The sequence below is a fragment of the Aedes albopictus genome, chromosome 2, assembly GCF_035046485.1.
Source record: "Aedes albopictus strain Foshan chromosome 2, AalbF5, whole genome shotgun sequence".
NCBI classification, from domain to species: Eukaryota; Metazoa; Arthropoda; class Insecta; order Diptera; family Culicidae; genus Aedes; species Aedes albopictus.
In genome coordinates, this window is record NC_085137.1 from 436981047 (window position 1) to 436997856 (window position 16810).

The 16810-nt window shown below is 39.6% G+C and overlaps 1 protein-coding gene across 1 annotated transcript; it reads left to right on the forward strand.

The window, feature by feature from the left end:
- Positions 1-2007: 2007 nt before the first annotated feature.
- Positions 2008-14762, forward strand: LOC134288539 (uncharacterized). Its single transcript, XM_062853685.1, has 2 exons — positions 2008-2475; positions 4419-14762. Exon 2 carries the CDS (start codon positions 4434-4436, stop codon positions 11877-11879), a length of 7446 nt encoding a protein of 2481 aa, XP_062709669.1. The 5' UTR covers positions 2008-2475; positions 4419-4433; the 3' UTR covers positions 11880-14762.
- Positions 14763-16810: the final 2048 nt, after the last annotated feature.

The window sequence follows — 16810 nt, forward strand, 5'->3', positions numbered from 1 at the left end:
ACAGTCCTTATAAGATGTATTTTAATACACTTGTTCTACTGGATTTCCCATTCACAAGGGACTATTATGCTTTTATGGGCAGAATAATAAATATCGACACCAACATTTCAAAAGGGCGTAACTGCTTTTGGAATCATCACCTTCTTTTAAAGCTGTGGATCATATTTCCATGTTTTTCACAACAAGTACCAGATGGGAAAAACTCTCCTCTTTCCGACAACCACGGTGGTTTGAGTGTAAGGGAGGCAGTACGACCTACAGCTTTGAAAGAAGGTATTACTTCCAAATGCAGTTACGCCCTTTTGAAATGTTGGTGCCGATATAATATAAAAAATATATCGTCGGAAAGTCATGCTTGCAATGGAAAACAGTGTATTGTCATAAAAGTGTTCTACAAAGAAAATGAAAAAATATCATATTTTTTCAAAAAAAAAAGATGTTCTAGACCCGCCGATAGAACTTTCTCATTTAAGTCTCAAATGAAAGGGGGGACCCTTAGCTTTCGTTTGGTGGGTGTCTTAGCGATACCGATTTTTTTTTTAAATTAATGTTGTCCACCAGACACACCGTGTAATATTTTATATAATTTTGCAACAGCAAAAATAAATGTTTTAGGACAATTGGCATATTGAGGAAAAAAGAATGTCATCATATTTTCAACCGTTACTGTAATCTATTTTTTTATTTTAGGAGTATGAACATTCTTATTGGGTTTCTCATTCATGTTTAGACTATTGCGACAATTTGAGAATCCATTGGATCATCATTTCCCAGTGTCATTTCGCATTTATCAAACTTATTATGTTCACCTGTTGAGCATCCGACGTCCCTAGCAAGAACTCAACCTATCCTGTGTACGCTAACCGGTGCAAAGTCGTGTGCGAAATTCTACTGTGATAATAATGTATTCGGGCGGAGTCTAAATGGGTGCAAATGTCGCAATATATGCTTTTACTAAAATAATGTTTAAATGACTTCCAAATTGCATCCAGACAACTATTAAACATTCAATCGTAGTGGGTGCCTTGGTAACGTTTATAATATGACTTGATAGCATTTCTACAACATACGCGCATCAAACTTACGGTTTTGTTTTACAACAATCATAACTACACGAATTTAACATAATTTTAACTTACTCCTGGGCAAACCTAGAGCTGTCAAATGTCAAAAATACGGTTGTCAATAAGCGTGATGTTCGCTTTGTTGACTATCCGTATTCTGGTTAGTTTTACATTAACCGTAAGATATCTAGTGCATTTTGTACTAGATTTTGTACGATTTTCAAAGATCAACTCGGTCCAAGCCTTTGGAATAATCCTCGAATGGATAGTTCGCGAATGTAATCATAACAATAAATCCAGCGTAACGTAATAACCAGGAATTTAGCAGTCACCAAAACTAAATGACGAAAGAGCTCATTGTATCTTTTCCCCGGTGCCAGTCACTTCAAATCAACTGTCTCAACTGATTATCTGCAGTCATCCGCAACTACCAGCTAGATATTAAAAACGCAACAGTTACAACATTAGTGATGAAAAAAACGAAACCAAAAAATGTTGAAGCCCGATTTGGTTTGTTGTGAATATTGACACTATTTGGGAAGAACAAACTGTAACATAAATAACATGTGGGACCGAAACATGTATTCATTCGCTTTTTTCATTTGATTGATGTTCTATAAATGTTGTATAAATGTAAAATTAATAAATTTCATACATTATGAAGCCGATAAACGAATAAAATTTTCTTTCTGCTGTTTGTTATCGGTCAACATAATTAGAGCTTAGTTATAACAAAACATGTTTTCTGAAACACGTATATAGCATTTATAATACATCTTTTTCAATTTTTGTTTGAGAAGATGTTTTCTGTGTTACTTCGGTAGGCCCAATTTGAAGGTTAGTCGAGCCATAATATACACTTTTGATGTGAAAAATTGGTTTCTCACATAAAAAGGAACAGTATAAGAAATATTAGGTAGATAAAAAAAACATCGATTAAAATCGATTCGTTCAGGTGCGTGGAAAGCCTCTAGTTTAAAATCGGATTACTATTATCATATGGATTCCACGTTATCGATCAACTCACATTGACGTTCTCTTACATCCAAATGATAGCAAAATTAGCGGGAGAGCAAATTGACCGACGTGAGAGCATTTGCCACCTTTCCTTCCAGACGCGAGAGTCAATTAATTGCGCATGCTAAGTGCGATTGAGTTCTGCTTGGATCGGCGGCAGCTAGGTGCTATACCGTAAGACTAACAACAGCCGCTAGTTGGTTGTCGCCAGCTGGCGAGCATGGTACTACTTTCTGCTAACCCTGTTTGAAATTAGTGCATATATTTCTACAAAAGTGCGGAAATAAAATGTTATGTTATAAACTTAAATTAAAGTGTAAGTGATGAAAACAATCAGAAGGGTGACTTCAAAGAATATTCATTCGTGGTATCTTTCCAATGAATAAGCAGTTAGGTATGAAATAAAACGTGATAAAGTTTTGGTGCTAGTAATGGACCTCCTATGCTATCGAAGTTTACTTCTGCGCTTATTCAGCAATGTTAGCAATGTTGTAAAATTTCATAACAAATTTCATGTTCTTTTTACCCTTCTACGTGTTCATTCCGGTTGGTGTTTCACCATTAAGCGATCAACATGATTAGTTCCAAAGGTAGGGTAAAAGCTCCTTTAGTGGAGGTAGTACCAATAATGGTGGTAGTGGCATTTTAGCACTATTTCGACCAAAAAGCTTGCAAATGGTATTTTTAATAGATGCATCATACCTAATTAAAAACATTAATTCAGTTTTGTGTTCAGGATTTGGCGTAAACCTATTTTAAATAATTATTTTCCTTAACTTTTTTGCTCCTTTGCACCTATAGTGGTGGTAGTGTTCCTATAGTGGTAGGTCCCATAAGAATTCAATGGGATGCGCCACTATAGGAACCAATGTTAAACTTTGCCTCCATAATAGGAACCATGTACCTATAGTTGGTGCAAGTGATTTATTAGCAAAAATTAAAACAATGGTTTTTACATTTTTCTTAGCAAATTTAAGTGAAAAACTATCGATTAACGTCTTTATTTCGTGGTATTATCAATTTTATTCAATTATTTTAGTACGAGAAGCTACTAATTGCACCACTCTTGGTACATTTACCCTATTATTCTAATCATTCTAATGTTTGTACCAAACATTTCGCCATTCAGCGACAGTAAGTACAACATACACCAAATTTGTTATTCTAATACCACCAGTAAGTCCTTCGGATCCTACTAACCTTCTCCGAAGAACGGTGCCGTTTTAGCACTCCAGCTTTTCGCGCACGATTCGGATAGTCCCCGACGGTGGATCTACCCTACGCCGACAATGATTTCCCTGGCAGTGGAACATCTTCCGAAACCGTTTCTTCCCGGACAGGTACCGAGCTCGGTGCCTTGGATTGGAGACTGGCTTCCAGTTCACAGGCGCCCCGACGACCAAATTCCGGTGCTTCTTCGCGATAAGTGATTTTATGTTGCATGAAGAAGAAGAAGTAGAACGATGGTGTTTCGAAAAAATCCTATCCCTATAACACAGGGGAAGTTTTTAAAATCTAATTAAAAACGGTTTGATGTACGGTGTTAGACTTTGGACGGACTACATATTGAACGTATAAATTTAAATTTAACATTGTTTTCTTGTTAAGGTACAGGACATCGTTTATGTTTTCTGGCATGCGAGTGTAGTACACCCTATTTTTTGCACGGGTCTGGTTTTTGCTATAACTTTGAACCAATTCCCATGAAATTTTGTACACATGTAGGCAGGCTTGTCCGCACTGAACGCATGAAAATTCTGCTCTTTGGATTTATACCATCAAGCACATCATAAATTAGAAATCTTTTCATCTGATCAGATAGAAGGATGTTGAAATATTGTAAATGTCATTTCGAACTGTCAAAAAACCGCACCGCAGAGCCACACGAAGCGCGCAAAGAGATTTTCACCCGGGTGAAAACACTCTAGTGAATTTCATTTTGAACGGCCCGTGCGACGCTGCGGTGCGGTTTTTTGACAGTTCGAAATGACATTTACAATATTTCAACATCCTTCTATCTGATAAGATGAAAAGATTTCTAATTTATGATGTGCTTGATGGTGTAAATCCAAAGAGCAGAATTTTCATGCGCTCAGTGCGGACAAGCCTGCATGTAGGCACTATTAGTATTATCCGTGTACAGAAAATCAAGTCAATTGGTTCAAAATTGACTGAGTTATAGCAAAAACCAGACCTGTGCAACAATCGGGTGTATATCGTTCTACTAATTAAAAAAAATCCCTTGCTGCGTCTTATCCATACGAGCGTAGGAGGATCCAAGTTTTTTTTTCCGTAATGCATCGCAATTAAAACTTATATAATTTACACTTTTTTCAGCTTGTAATCACCAACATGGATGTTGTTCCTAAGGTTCTCGTCAAAACCAAGGAAGGTTTCCGAGCAGTGCTCCAAACGACGGGCCAAGATGTTCAAGCAACTATTCTGGATTCATCAATTCCTTGCTGTATTCAAGTCAAACGTGTTCCAGTTGTTTTTAATCATCCCTACACTAAACATGATTTACATCAAAACAATTGCTTTCAATTGCATCCGTCGCACGTTCAACTGCTACCTAGTGGCGATACATCGGTATTGTTCGTCGGACGAAGTGGTCTGCGTGGCGGTGGACACAGCTGTTCCAAGTGTGCTACATACTACTGCGATCGGTGTCACTACTCTTGCCCGAACGGTACATGTTACGATCACTGCTCCCATCGCAAAGATCACAATTGTGCGTCACGGCAAGCTGTTCAACGCCGTGAACAGGAGGAACGCGAACGGCAAGAGCGGGAACGTCAGGAACGACAGAGGCAAGAACAGGAACGGTTGCGACAGCAGCGAGAACAAGAGCAGAGGGAAAGAGAACGCCAGGAAGAAAGGCGGCGGGAAGAGCAAGAACGGAAGGCTCGGTTGCAGCAAGAGCAAGAACGACGTGAGAAAGAACGACAGAGGCAAGAACAGGAAAGGTTGCGACAGCAGCAAGAAAGAGAACGCCAGGAACAAATCGCTCGGGAGAGGAGACTGCAAGAGCAACTAGAACGAAAACTCGAAAAAGAATGGCGGCGGGAGCAGCAAGAGGAAGAACGACAAAGACAAGAACAGGAAAGGTTGCGACAGCAGTGGGAAAAAGAGAAGAGAGAAAATCAAGAGAAGGAAGCAATCAAATCTAAATTGCAACAAACATTGCAACAGACCACTGCCGTGTTAGAAGATGAACAGGGTTATGTAAGTGAAGAGGAGACAGCAAAATGTAGGTCTATGATCGATCCAGACGAGTCTGGAGCGATTCAGCAGGAAGGACCCATATTCGCCACAGAGACGGATTATAGAAATCGGTTGCCTCAGAAAAAAGCCGAAATTGACGAAACTAGACTACTGTTTGAAGCATTTAACTTGAGCGATGCTGCGCCAGTTGAGTACACCGAAAAGCGCTGTGATGAGTGCTCGATTTCGGAGTCGTGGTTCAACCAGATTGAAATAATTGAAGCAAATTGTACCAAGTTGATAGAAATTATTTTAATGAGGTTAGAGAAAAACATGTCTGAGGAATTCAAGCGATTAGCGCAGTACGCTATCAATAGAGAATTAAGTCGAAAAAATAACAGTAAAAACCACGAACAACGGCATCAACTAATCGCTCAAACAGTTAAACACAAAGCATTCATGCAGTTGTCAAAAGCTGTAAGAAGAAATATGTGTAAAGTGAGCATAGCTTTGCAGCAGCAAATCGTGGAGTATGTTCTCAGGGGAGGCAAACTGCAGATTCGAGTCATCAAACGATTTCCGGTGGTAAGATGGATCGAACAGAGTTTGATATTTGAACTCATAGTCTATCCGGAGGGAAAAGTAGATGAAATATTGCTGAATGTTTTCAAAACCCATTGGATGATTGTTAACGAGTTGTTCGAGCGGCAGGATCGCCAGAAGCTTCTGTATGCACTTCGGACAGAGCAGTTGATTCGTGGGTTGACATTGCTACACATAAACGATGTCTTGGATATGGTTACCCAAGTTAAGTTCGTAGGGTTAGACGTAGTATGCGAAAGGGGAGAAAATTGGTACATTAATTTAAAAACATGTTGGGTAAAGTCTATAATCTCAAAGTTTACCAATGCAGAAGATTCTGCGCAACTTGTAGAATTACTAGTGAGTTTGCCCTGGAACAGTTTAATGACGCATCAATTTCTGAACGCCATCGTTGGAGAACCAAATCAGCCAGCGATATGTGACTTTTTGTACAAGGTCAAAAATGAGCATATGTGTTATCCCATTGTGATGGATATAGTAACAGGAAAATATGAGCACAATAATGGTGTAGCAGGTTGGATCAGCAACCTCAGCTACCATATTCTTATTCAGGAAATATACAAACTTAACCCTGAGGTGAGTCGCCATATAAACTCAAAACTGGGAACATTTTTAAGAAAAGGTCCAAACACCAAATTGCTGAATTTTCTCAAATCAAATACGTCTCGTATAGCACCAAACATGGACAAGTTTGTGAGAATTCTAGAAAACACACTAATGTTTCAAACAACGTCAGACGTCTGGGATGATATTGCAACAATTATATATTCTGAAAAGAATACCGATAAATGGGAGCAAAAAGTAGACAAACTAATAGTTTCTTCCATTTTCGGTAAAAGTTATGAGTACAGTGTAGATGAGTTACTCGATCGTATGAGCGACTGTACTCTACATCCGACCAACTTTGATCGAAATGAGGCATTGCGAGCTTTCAACTCGGTGAAAGCAGCATACAATTCTAAACTAAAATCTTCGCAAATAGGACATTGGGCTGCTTCTGTCAAGTTGAACTATGAAAATACAACTTTGGAAGAAAAAATTGCTGTGTTGATATGCGCTGTTGAACTTAGCCATGGGTTCAAGCCTCGAGATTCGCAGATTTTATCGTTGTTGGTGCTATTAATGGCAAACGAAGACCATGGGCGACTTGCTCAGATAAATACAGGAGAGGGAAAGTCAATCATTGTGGCAATGTTAGCGGTAATCCATGCGCTAAAGGGTGTCAAAGTTGATATAGTTACGACATCCACCGAGTTGTCCATTCCTGAAGTAAAGAAACAACGACCGTTCTTCGAAATGTTCGGGCTTAAGGTTGACGAAAATAGTCCTGATAGGGATAAGAAAGTGGTACACAGATGTGACATTGTCTACGGGACAGCTTGTGATTTCCAGGGAGATGTATTGCGAACAGAGTTTCTGGGAAACGATTGCCGAGGAAATCGCAAGCATCAAGTGATCATAGTGGATGAGGTAGACAGCATGTTGTTCGACAGCCGTACCCATAGCGTTCGATTGTCAGATGAGAATCCTGGAATGACTCATTTGGAAGTTCCTCTGGCTGTCATATGGCATCAAATCCATAACATCAATGCCCACATGATAGAGCGCGACAATAAGGTATTCTTCATTACCGAGGACTTTGAGGCAGTTGGAAATGAAATAAAGTTATACTCCGGAGAAGATTGGGAGACTGTGAGTACCGAAGTGCACGATAAGAAAGAGTTCATCACAACGCATACCGAGAATCATCTACGAAAGTTGCTGCGGAAGCTAACGGTTGACGAGCAGAAAGAATACGAAGCCTATCAAGCATTGAACCTGCGAATAATGGGTGTGGCAGAGCAGCTATCGAAAGCAAACGATGACGAGAAAATGAAGGCCGAATGCGAACAGATGCGGTTGGATCTCATTAAGCTGCCCTGGAATACACGCGACCCAGTCGTGGATATTCCCGAACATCTGAGAAGTTTCGCATTGAATCAGATTTCAATTTGGGTAAAAAATGCAATACTAGCAAAATGGGTGTATAAAAAGGATGCACACTACACTGTGATTCATGATAAAATCATTCCGGTGAACTTCAACGAAACAGGAGATCTTCAAACCAACATGATCTGGAGTGACGGTCTAACGCAGTTTTTGCAGTTGAAAGAAGGCCTACGAATGGATCCGGAAGGTATATCAACCAACTTCATTTCCAATGTAAGCTTTTTTCAGCGATACGGCTCTAACATCTACGGATTGACGGGAACCCTCGGGGAACAATCGACGCAAAATTTCTTGCAAACAATGTATGGCACAGATATGATCGTAATTCCACCATATAAAACAACGGATATTACTAACAACGAAATGTCAGGATATCGATGTAAGGAACTTGCACCGTTGGTTCTATTCAATCTAAAAACATGGTATCAAAGCGTAAAGGAAAATGCCCTATATCATGCGCAAAATAATCGAGCAGTCCTTGTTATATGTAAATACATCACTCAAGCTCGAAATATTGCCAACATGCTAAGAAAAGTGCATGATCCCCGCAAGATTTTCATTTATACCGGAGAAGAAACAAAATTTGAGAAGAATGCGGTCGACTCCGGAGAGATTATTGTTGCCACAAACATTGCGGGTAGAGGAACTGATATCAAAACATCGAAAAACGTGGAGAAAAACGGAGGCATGTGTGTATTGGTGACATTCTTACCGGAGAGTTTTCGCGTTGAAATGCAGAACGTCGGTCGAACTGGTCGTGAAGGGAAACGAGGCATGGCGCAACTGATAACGTACGATGTCGGCAACTTATCGATGGAATCACTGAAGAAGATGCGACAAGAGCGTGAGGCTACAGCATTCAACGCGGCAATCAACGACGCCAAGAAGATGCTCATCCAAGACTGTCTATTCAGTCGGTTCTGCTTGCTGGAAAACGAACTATTGCCAAGTATGGACGCAGCAAGAAAAATGCACATATGGGATTTCCTCAACGCAGGGTGGATTGATTACTCAGCGAATCATCTGGATCATCGGAAAATTGAAGAGAAGGCGAAAATTTGGGAGAAAAAGAGCCATCAAGAGTTTGTGTTAGCTGTGCTGAAAAGTCTCACTAGAGCTGAACGAGGTAAACTGACAAAACAGGATATACAAGATCTGCGATCTCAGGCAAAGACAAAGGTAGCAAAAGAGTTACCTGCATTCAAGAAACGTTATGCCGAAAACGTTTGGAACCAGTACTGTATCAATCAATCCTCATTAGTTCATCCAGATCAACTTGACGCCTTCAGATACGGTAAGAAATTCAACCCGAAGGTCAGTGAGCTGGCTTTGCGGTACGGTTGGGGAACCTTCGAAAGAAAAGCCCTTGAGGAATCCTGGGGTCTTTGGTTGAAAAGCAAACTCTTCGATGATGGTGAGACATCAGCTGAAGAAGAAATTGTCATGTTCAGGAATGAATTTGAAGATACAACTCATCAACGTGCCTCACTGGATAAGCTTGTACGTAATCCTTTCTTCTACGTGCTCAAGGGGAACGAACAACTCAACGCACGTAATTTCGAGAACGCGATCAAGTGCTACGACAGAGCTATCGATCTGGATCCCGTATTCTCTGTGAACGCCCGTTATTGCAAGGCACAAACGCTGTTGTCATATTCAGAGAACAAAGGCACCAAACAACAAGATGCGCTGATCGAACTAAGAAAAGCAGAGGATATAATCAAATCCGTGTACCGTCCGAATCTTTTGACCTTTAACACTTTGATCGGCCAACATCAATGCCTAGAACAAACCTCCCAGCACGTGCAGCACCAGCTAGATATCCTGAGCCAGCAAGAAGACTACATCCGACAAGCGCGCGAAGTTATTGAGATGGCACAGAAGAACAATAACAACGTCAAGGTCACTCTCAAAAATCTTTACGACGTGCTCTCAGAGGCGAAAGAAGATCATGCAAAAGCAATTCGCGAAGCATATGGCAACGGACTGAAGAACTTGTTCACAGTTGAAGAAAAGCTTCCAAGACCATGGGGTAGCATTGTGGCAGTTGCCTTGATTGGCGTTGCCCAAATCGCCGCTGGATGTCTGATAGTCATGTACACCGGAGGGTCTCTGGGTATGGGACTGATTGCGGAAGGAGTAGCCGATTTAATCGTGGCCGCAACTGCAGCAATCAAAGGAGCGTTCAGTTGGGCAGCCTGGGCGACTCAGAAAGTGGTGAGCATTGCTGTATCGATCGTTTGCTTTGGCATTGCTTCCATCAAGCAAGCGGCTAAAGCAGCCGGAGATCTCGGAATTGGGACGATCAAACAAGCCGGTAAGAACGTGTTTATGGGGTTCAAGTCCGGACTTAAAGACGTTTCAAGAACGTGTTACGACATAGGCAAAGGAATTGCAGCGCCACAAGGAGGCGTGAAATTGGCTATAAAGGAAGTTGGTCAAGCATTAGGGAAGGGTGTTGTAAAAGAGTGTTTGAACGAAGCTGGCAAGTATTGCACTAATCAGGTGTTCATGAACAAACTGGAAGAGGAAATTACTACGATAGTGAGTGATGTGCTAATAGAAGCACTTTCTTCGAATGCGTTGGTAGTGAAGGCTCTGGAGAAAGATGAACGAAACGGAAATAGCTACTGGAAACAGCTGTTCATAAAAGAGGGTATGGAATTGTTAAACGATAAGGAGATCATTAAATGTGCTGACATGTTTAAGAGCATTGCAGAAGGTGTCGCAATTGGATCAAACTCTTATGCTGGAAGCGTCATGGAACTCGTGGGTGTTGGAACATACACTAAGAATTTCATCAAAAAATTCGACGAGAAAGTTTGTTCTCATGAAAAGTCTATTAATGAACAAACGGATGAATCTAGCAAATCAAACTTAAGTGATAAAACTGAGTATTTCACCGGAAGAACCAGTGCTCCCGACATGGACTGTGAAAGTTCAGATATTGGCGTACACCAAGTTACGGTAGATACAGTATACAGTTCGAAAGTGTCAGCAAATGCAGAACTTCGGTCGACTTATCGGGAAGCGTCAACTCCCAAAACGCTAGCCAATGTCTTCAAAAGAACCATAACGGGTAAACTTACGACTTCTATCCAAGAAAACATAATCAATCCGGCATTGAATCACGTTTCATCGCGCGTAGCCAATGGTCTGTTTGCCAATATGAAGGAGTCCGTTACAAAACTAAGAAACGAGATCAAAACTGAACGAGATAATCGTAGCAAAACGAATGCTATGGCGTACTCCGTTTGCGCCTTGATCGAAACTCCAAACGAAGAAACTCAAGATCTTGGACCTGAAACTACTAAGATGATTGAAATGGTTACAAAAGATGATCACTTACACGACACTACAAGTTTGGCACTATCCACAGGTACAATAAATGCTCCAATCTCCGTTTACGACAAGAAAGGCCAACTGAAGTATATAGTGGGAAGCAAACTGCCTGGTAAATCTATTAATATTAAACATTTTGCACCCTCTAAGGATAACCCGGTAGGTCATTTCACTTCTTTGGACCCCAACCTCAAAGTGACTCCTTCTGGAACCAACTTCTGTGCTATAGACGCAGTTGTAGCGCAGCTAAGTTCGACTCAAAAAGAATCACTTCAAGTTAATAATACAGTGGACTTACGCAATAAAATGGTTCAGCAACTCAAAAACAACTCGCGCCTAGCAGAGCAAATGTATGATAAACGGGCTCAACTAGAGCGCATTGCACCGCATAGATTATTCAATCGAGACCGTAAGCCACAGAAACCACGTAAATTGGACAAACGTGTTTCCAAGTTTAATAATAAGTTCGAAACATACAAACCAATGTTCGGATACACCATTCTTAACACAAACAGTTATTGCCTCACAATATACAAATTCATGCAATGGCTGGCGAAGAAAGTCCTTCAATTTATAACTGTGGAAATGCTCAATGAACACTACACGGTCAGAAAATTCACTCACTTTTTAGCTAAAATGGGACAACTCAAAAATGAGTAAATTGCATTTCCAGCGGTAGCGCTGGCCCAAGTGCGAAAATCCAACCAGTTTATGCCGTATAATAATATTCTTGACATCATCAAGATAAAACTTAAACTGATGAGATTTTTGCACTTGGTATCGCTGGAAATGCAATGTACTAATTTTTTGAGCTGTTCCGTTTTAGCTCAGATTTGTGAAAATCTTGCTCATTTTGAGTAACTTTTTTTAGCGTGTACGTTGAAGAAAAGTAGACAAAGTTCCAGTGGGATCGTAGAGCAACAGAGAAGAAGAAGATTGAATGAAAATTACAACGACCGACCAAACACAAGAGCATCACCTGATCCTCCAAATACTCAAGCTTCACCCGGCAATCACCACGAGTGGCTTCAACATCGTCGACCCGATAAATTTGCTTGTGTGTTCCAAAAATAAGAAAATTCGTAAGCACCTGGATACGAAACGATCGGTATATTGTGGACAAATTGTGGTACTCACCCCAAAAATTGTAGTTAATGCTTGAGAAAAAACTGGATGCAGCCCACCTTGAACACAAAAGTGACCTTATAACTGTGTTATAACGCTGACGCATAAGGTTTACGAAATAGATTACCATGAACGAAAGCGGGTGCGATCAGGTAAACGATCACTGCAAAATGAGAACAAAGCAAATACCAAAAAAAAACAGAGGGAATTTCAAATGCAAAAATCGAAGAAGTTTCCAAAATCACAGAGTCTGTAACAGAAAATATTATCGAAAAAATCAGCATTGCCAAGTCACCCACCCAATGAAAGTTAAGGGTCTCCTCTTTCATTTGATACTAAGAGAAAAATGTTCTATCGGAAGGTCTAGAACAATTTTTATTTTTGTCGGCGCAGGAGTCGAAAAGCTGGCAACCCTGTCAGCCACTGTTCCTAAAGCGACGAGTCATCTGTCAAAGCGTCGCGGCATAATGAATGACAGGATTCATAGCATTTACACATAATAATAGTTAGACAGGTGAAATTTATAGTGTACCCTTAAGTCTACCTTAAGTGAATTAAAGAGATTTTGAATTCAGTTTATATTTTGCAGACAAATTATGATTGCAACAAGTAGGGGGCATCCATAAAGTACGTCACGCTTAGAGGGGAAGGGGGGGTCTGAAAAGTGTGACAAGCAATGTATTAAATATAGGGAAAACCAGTATGAACCCCCTTGGAAATTTCTATTTTTAGCGTGAGGTACTAAATGGATGCCCCCTTAGTGAGGAATGAGATTTCAGTCGTGAAGCAATTCGGTCGGTAAAACTGATTGTGAAGTTGTTTGTGAGTGAATTAGAGGTTATTTTCGTAGTACATATGAGGGAACCAAATTATGATTTCTAGTGGTTCTACATAGGTCTGGTAACGGTCCGCTAGCTCCGTCGGAGTTCCCGAAAAAGGAAAACGTTGAGAAAAGGAACCAGTAGGGTGTGCCAAACAGAGAGGCCACCGAACTGTAAGTTCGAAATCATGCAAATTATAATTTGTGCATTTTCATTGGAACTATAAAAAGAAATCACAATAGCATAGCTGAACGACTTTTCATAAGAATAAACTAAAGATTCCTCCAATAATTTTCCAAATGAATTCCCGATGGAATAGATACAAAAAATCCTGTTCGAAAAGAATGCCGAATGGAATCCAAATGACTTGTCGAAGAAATTTCTCAAAAACATTGCCGAATAAGTTTTCAAAGTCATTACCGAAGGATTTTCTAAAGGAATTGCATTGAAAATGCCAAAAAAATCATACAAATGCAAAACACTTGCCAAAAGGAATGAAGGATTTGTTGAAGAAATGTATGTGTTGATTTTTTTTGCAATATTTTGTTCTGGGTACTTTTAGAGCATCCAAAAACTTACAATTTTGTCAAAGACGTCAAGTTTGTATATCATCGATAATCAACTGCTTTTCCATGAAAAAAAAAATCATATTTTCAAAATTCAATAAAAAGCTCAATAAATAAAATTAAAAAAAAATAGAACAGAGTACGATGTGTCCAATGCAACGGAGCCATTGAAAATCCATTTGCTCCTTTTTGAAATATGACTTTTTGGAAAAAAGTGATTTTTCGAAGAAAAAAGCCTATATCTTTTTAACTATGAGAGTTAGAACATCGAGCTCTTTAGAAAAAATATGCGTCGTTGATTGTTCTAAAAGTGCTCGCAATAAAGGTTTTACAAGAAACGAATGAATTATAAGTTATTACAAGAAAACTGAGTTTCATGGATCACTCAAACATGAATCTTTTGAAAAAATATAAGTTAGTAACCATAATAGATAGAATAATGGTTTCTTCGGCTAACTTGCTCCAAATAAGTTCTTTTACAACTTTGTAGAACATTTTGTATACGTATAAAAAACTAAAAAAAAAACAGATGTTTAGATCAGCTAAACTACAGGGACCACCCTTATTTCACAATAACGAGAAAATAGGTCGAAAAATAAGAAGAAACTTTCGCAAAGACACCATGTATCGAGAACTTAAGGTTTAGGCACAAACATTTTTGTCTTCCTAAATACGGCTCTGGACCCATTGTCCACAACTAATATTAAGCTAAATGATGGATTGTAGGTGATTACTGGTATGATTTTACGCAAGGTTGTGATGTTATTCCAAGAGGCGTTAAGCCGAGTAATGGGGCTTTAGGGAACGTCCATAAATTAAGTCACGCAAAAATCGACCATTTTCAAACAGCCCTCCCCCTATGTCACACTTTTTGTATGCACTGAGGAGATTCTCCGTATAAGGTTTATGTTTCAGACTAGATATTTTTTGCAATTTAATTTCACAAATTAAAACCATAATTATGAAACAAAAAATATATAATATGAGCCAGTTATAAAAGTTATGTTTGAAATAATATGAATTTTATGGAACAGGGTATGGCTTTTTTTTTCTTTTTAAATAAAACAGTCGCTACCAGTGCATAACGAATCATACAAAAATTAAAAATCTAATATAACAGCACGTATGCATGAAAAGCAACCCAGAAGAGCGTTCCTTATACAAATACCCCAAAAACGATAGACGGTAGATACTACAACCCTTGAAAAAGGCCAAATCCCTAGGCCGAAACGTCGGGAATGTAGATCAAAATTGTTCTTGATTCGAAGACTGAGAAATCCCAAGTAACAATCTCGATTCTATTTGGTTTTATTTGTTTTTATGATCGATTTATCAAAGCATTACTTAATCTAATTGATCTTATAATAGTTTCTGCTAAGTACAACTATTCTTCATCAATCTGTGGTGTTAAGAACACCTCCAAGAACGCTTGGGATTCTGTGCATAAAACCACAAGCATAACAAGAACTATTGATCTCAATGTCAGTTTTATAAGGCTGTTGTTTTTTGAACTGTTGTGGCTTTCTCAGTCTAAGAGCATTGAAACGGCTAGTTTGGTATAGCCTGACGTTTCGGTCCCATGTATTGGACCTTTTTCAAGGAATAACTAAAAATGATACGCAACATTAGAACATAGACATATTACAAATATACATTAAACATACGCAGTCAACCGTCTCTCGTTATGCGGGTTTCGAATGCAGTTTGAGAGTTGGAGCTTCTTGTAATGCCCTAATTTGTTTATCAAACTGACTATCTACATGGTAATAATTACACTGCTCTACAAAATTTCACAAAATTTGGTGTTATGGGATAAGAAAAAAAATAACAGGGGATTGGGACCCCAGAAGTTCCATAGTGAAAGAATTTATGAAAAATATTGGACCGATCCTTCACAAATTCTTTCACTATGACACTTCTGGGGTCCCAAACCCCTGTTATTTTTTTTTCTCATCCCATAACAAAATTTAGTGTATCTTTACTAATAAGACGCCTTGCATACAAGGATGGGAAAAAATCATTTATTTATTGCGTATCCCTCACTCACATCCACACACAATCTGATGCGAGTGTGCTTCTCCCCCAGCCAAGCAAAATCATTCCACTTTCATTGCCCATTCTTTCTAATCGCCGAGCACCGGGCGACGCAAGAAACTACGGCCGAATGAATCGCTACCGAATCTGAGTGCCGAAGGCGAACGAACCAAGATTGAACGAATGTTTGCGTTCTGATTCGGGTGCGAGAGCAATCATGTTGGAACGTTCATTTAGCGTTCAGTGGAAGCATTCAGTACTGGGAATTGAACCAGTGAGTGTATTTTGATTCAATCAGCTAAATGCCACTCGGTAGTTGAGAGAGCGAACGTTCTTTTCGTATACACCGATGCAAGCTGATTCATTTCGCACTCCATTTGTTTCTCTCCTGATTTGCTTCGGTGGCGTCGGTTGCGAGCCGTTCGTGTTGCGTTCGTTTTTAGTGCGCCGTGCTCTCACTCAGTATTGGGTTGTTGGCGTTCTTTTTGCTATTTTGCATCGCCGACATTCGGGTGAGCGAATGAGTTTTCCCATGCTTGCTTGCATACACTCGGCCGGAAATGTCGTGGTTTCCCATATGCTGCAGAATAATTGATGCAGTAGTTGCGCGAATACTACGGGGTCAGCTTTGAGTATCTCAGCTGATATGTGATCGACCCCTGGGGCTCTGTTCGAGTTGTCGTACGGGAACTTAAATTTAAGTTAAAATTACCCAACAAAAAGTTCGGCGCTTGCTTAAATAAACGTATTTTAAAGTTTATTCAATCCCGTTTTGAATTAAATTTTTCCCACTTGAACAGTTGGATGCAGTGAACTCAAATTTAGGTACTAAATATGCTATAAGGCAATCCATGACGACATATCGCGATGGGGGTGACAGTTAAAATTGTAAACACATTGTATGTATAGCTTACCAAATTTTCGTCGAGTGTTCTCGGTGCTTAACAAATTCCTTTGTGTTCAACTGTCACCCCGATCAACGAATGTCAAAAATACATGGTAAACAAAGAAAATCAGCTGATCGCATCTGTCTCATGGATTGCCT